The sequence below is a fragment of the Oratosquilla oratoria genome, chromosome 1, assembly GCF_046742065.1.
Source record: "Oratosquilla oratoria isolate Oo_2021 chromosome 1, ASM4674206v1, whole genome shotgun sequence".
Classification (NCBI taxonomy): domain Eukaryota; kingdom Metazoa; phylum Arthropoda; class Malacostraca; order Stomatopoda; family Squillidae; genus Oratosquilla; species Oratosquilla oratoria.
Window position 1 is genome coordinate 115,692,851 of NC_134777.1, and position 4,083 is coordinate 115,696,933.

A 4,083-nucleotide genomic window follows, 5' to 3' on the forward strand; every position below is an offset into this window, starting at 1 on the left:
AAATGCCTCTCCCAACTTGGCTTATGAGCTTCATATATATATATATATATATATATATATATATATATATATATATATATGTATATATATATATCGTTTAACAAACTCCGAAGCCGGGCCTCGAACCCTCACATGAGCGACTGCTTATTACAAAGCAAGAACGATACCATTTCGCCCCACGTGACCATACAAAGAGGAACGACCTGGAACAAGACCTTTTTCGTTTCCCCGACGGTATTTGCGTGATACAGTATATATATTGGTCGTTCCACTTTGTATGGTCAATCGTGGAGTACTGATATCGTCCTTGCTTTGTAATAATCGGTCGCTAATGCAAGGGTTCGAGTCTCAGCAGCGAAGTTTGTCAATCAGATTGTTATAACGACACACACACACACACACACATACACGTATATATAAATGCTGAAAAACCACCAAAGAAAAAGATAAACTGATGACCAAGCGCTTTTGTCTATTCAGACATCCTCAGAGTACATATTTAGAATCACAATTTATGTGATTTCTCATGCATATATATATATATATATATATATATATATATATATATATATATTTATATATATATATATATATATATATATATATATATAGATAGATAGATAGATAGATAGATAGATATGCATATATACATATACATGCGTCGTTGTTGTACTATGATGTAAAGCAAAGGACTTAATTAGGACCCGTGCTAACGAAACGTTGATTGTTTACTAAACGAAACGTTAACGGAACGTTCCTCGTCCTTCAGATGCAGTCCTGCGTTCTCGCGATGCTGAGTCTCCTGGCTCTTGGAGGAGTCCACGCCGATCTCCTCGGCGTCGGAGGCCACCACGGTTCCCACGCCGAGGGCGGCCACCACGACGGCCATCACGGAAACCAAGGCGCAGATCACCACGGAAGTCAGGTCGGAGGTCACCACGGAGGTCAGGTTGTGGGTCATCATGGAGGTCAGGTCGGCGGTCAGCACGGGCGTCTGGTGGGCGTAGGTCAATCGGTCGTCAATGGAAGGCGTCCTTTGTCCACCGTCCTCGCCGTGGGGAGGCCTCTGACTGGACGCTTTGGAAGTGGAAGCCAAAGCGTAGTCACCAGCGACACCCACAGCGGTCTCAACAGCGGTTCCCGCAGCAGTTTTGGCACCCACAGCGGCCTCACCAGCGGTTCCCGCAGCAGTTTTGGCACCAACAGCGGCCTTACCAGCGGCTCCCGCAGCACTTTTGGCACCCACAGCGGTCTCGGTAGCGGTTCCCACAGCAGCTTCAACCGTGGAGGACAGAGCGTCGTCACAGGGAGCACCCACAGTAATCTCGGCTTTGGCACGCAGAGAGGCAGCCACAACGGTCTCACCAGTGGCACCCACAGCAGTTTCGGAACCAACAGCGGCCTTGGTAGCGGCACCCACAGCAGTTTCAACCGTGGAGGACAGAGCGCCGTTACAAGTGGCACCCACAGCGGTCTCGGCAGTGGCACCCACAGCACTTTCGGTAGCAGCTCCAACAGCGGTTTCAATCGTGGAGGCCAGAGCGTCGTCACAAGTGACACCCACAGCAGTTTCGGCAGTGGCTCCCACAGCGGTCTCACCAGTGGCACCCACAGCGGTCTAGGCCTCGACGCCCACAGCAGTTTCGGCAGTGGCTCCCACAGCGGTCTCACCAGTGGCACCCACAGCGGTCTAGGCCTCGACTCCCACAGCAGTTTCGGCAGTGGCACCCACAGCGGTCTCACCAGTGGCACCCACAGCGGTCTAGGCCTCGACTCCCACAGCAGTTTCGGCAGTGGCACCCACAGCGGTCTCACCAGTGGCACCCACAGCGGTCTCAGTCTCGACGCCCAGAGCAGTTTCGGTAGTGGCACCCACAGCGGTCTCACCAGTGGCACCCACAGCACTTTCGGCAGCGGCTCCCAAAGCGGTCTCGGCCTCGACGCCCACAGCAATTTCGGCAGTGGCTCCCAGAGCGGCACCCACAGCACTTTCGGCAGTGGCACCCACAGCGGTCTCACCAGTGGCACCCACAGCGGTCTAGGCCTCGACTCCCACAGCAGTTTCGGCTCCCAACGCGGTACGGTCAATGGCATCCACAGCGGTCTGAGCAGTGGCACCCACAGCGATTTCAACACCCAAAGCGTCGTCACAGGGGAGAGCCACAACGGTTTCGGCTTTGGCACCCAGAGCGGCACCCACAGCAGTTTCGGAAGTGACACCCACAGCGGTCTGAACAGCGACTCCCTCAGCAGCCTCGGTAGTGGCACCCTCAGCAGTTTCGGCACCCAGGGCAGCGGCAGCCACAGCAGTTTCGGCATCCACAGCGGCGACACCCACAGCGGTTTTGGCACCCACAGTGATTTCAGCGGGTCCCAAGGAAGCTTGGATAATTTTTACTCTACCCCGCGTCGATCTTGCAAGAATTTCTGCCGCAATCCTCTCACGAACCAGCAGGAATGTTGCCCTTAAGGTAAGTGGACAAGGGCTTAGGCCAGGAGTGGCTGCGGCCGAAGCCGTCATTTCATGCCCCATTCTGCCCTTTAGAGACTGTCGGGGGAAGGTAATAACAGTCAGTGCTCTGCTGGTAATCGGAGAGGCGCGCGGGACTCGAACCCAAAACTAAGCGAATGCGAGACCTGTACGCTACCGATTACGTCACCAGGGGTAAATTGGGGGAGTCAGGGAGTTAGGGGGATAGGGGGTAGGGGGAGAAGGATAAGAGGAGAGGAGGGGAAGGCCGAATGATCAGGGAGGGGAGAGGAAGGGGAGGGGGAGGGGAAGGGGAAGGGGGAAGGGGAGTGGAAGGAGGTAAAGGAGAAGGGAGGGAGAAAGGGAGGTGGAGAAAGATAAGGCGGGTAAGGGGGAGGAGGAGGACTGGCCGAGTGAGCAGGAATGGGAAGGGGGGGGTGGAGGGAAGGGGGAGTGGGAGGGGGAAAGGGGGGAAGGCAAGGGAGGGGGAGAAGTGGCTGAGTCGAGGAGGAGTGGAAGGAGGGGGAGGGGGAGGGGGAGGAGGAAAGACGAGAAGGGGAGGGGAAGGAAGAGGGATGAAGGAGAGGGAGGGAGGGAGGGAGGGAGGGAGGGAGGGAGGATGTAAGAGGTGAGGGAGGAGGGGGAGATGTGTGGGGGGAGGGGAGGAAAAGGGAGAGGGAGCAGATTTCGGATGTACCGTGTATTACTTTTACTCTTAAGGGACGAGGGAGAGAGGTTCCGGCAACTGACTGAAATCGCCCGTCGGGAACAAGAAGATCATGGAAGAAGAATCCTGTTTAGTGGGAAAAGGGAGGATGGATTTTTTTTTTTTTTTTTCTTATCGTGGACGTAATGTCAGATTTAGAAATGATGGTGATAAAAGGAACACTCAACTTCGTATCAGTATGTGACACTGTTTTTATTTGGCTCCTGTTTATGTGTATGTGTATGTGTGTGTATGTGCGTTTGTATGTGTGTGTGTGTGTGTGTGTGTGTGTGTGTGTGTGTGTGTGTGTGTGTGTGTGTGTGTGTGTGTGTGTGTGTGTGTGTGTGTGTGTGTGTGTGTGCGTGTTGTGTGACTGTGTGCACAAGACCTACTTTCACATAACTTACAACTAAATCATTACGAATTCAAATTAGACTCCCTCTTAGGTAGACTCGCTGAATATGATTATTCTATTAAAAAACTAATTAATAAAACTGTTCTTTTCAGTACAACTCGACAATGGACGAAATGATCTCGGTGAGCACATGTGTTTTGAAGGATTCCAATCCTCTTTATAGAGTCGTCAATCCTTTTAATCTACCCTGAAATAGGATCAAGAAATGATGGTGCCTATTAGCTTAATAAAATCGCCTGTCGGCAACAAAAATACCTTTTTTTACCCATCTATTGATCTAATTTTAAGTTATCTATTCATTTATTGAATTATGTTTGCAAGAGCGAACCTTATTATGGGCACAGCTATTCTATAGATAACTTAGAAAGAACAATAAATCTGTAAATAAATAACAGAAAAAAGAAAACTGGCAACTCTTGCCCCGTTGCCAGATACACTGCAGACTATAAGCTAGCCATTTCCTTTTTTCTAGAGCTAGCATTGATATGCTGT

General features: G+C 51.2%; 1 protein-coding gene across 1 annotated transcript in view; it reads left to right on the forward strand.

Annotated features, from left to right (window-relative positions):
* The window catches only part of LOC143025163 (uncharacterized), a 4,744-nt gene extending 901 nt beyond the window's left edge, over positions 1-3,843 (forward strand). The window contains exons 2-3 of the mRNA XM_076184648.1: positions 770-2,471; positions 3,684-3,843. Coding sequence (XP_076040763.1) covers positions 770-2,470 — 1,701 coding nt within the window. The 3' untranslated portion in view covers position 2,471; positions 3,684-3,843. The remainder of the gene's footprint in view (positions 1-769; positions 2,472-3,683) is intronic.
* Positions 3,844-4,083: the final 240 nt, after the last annotated feature.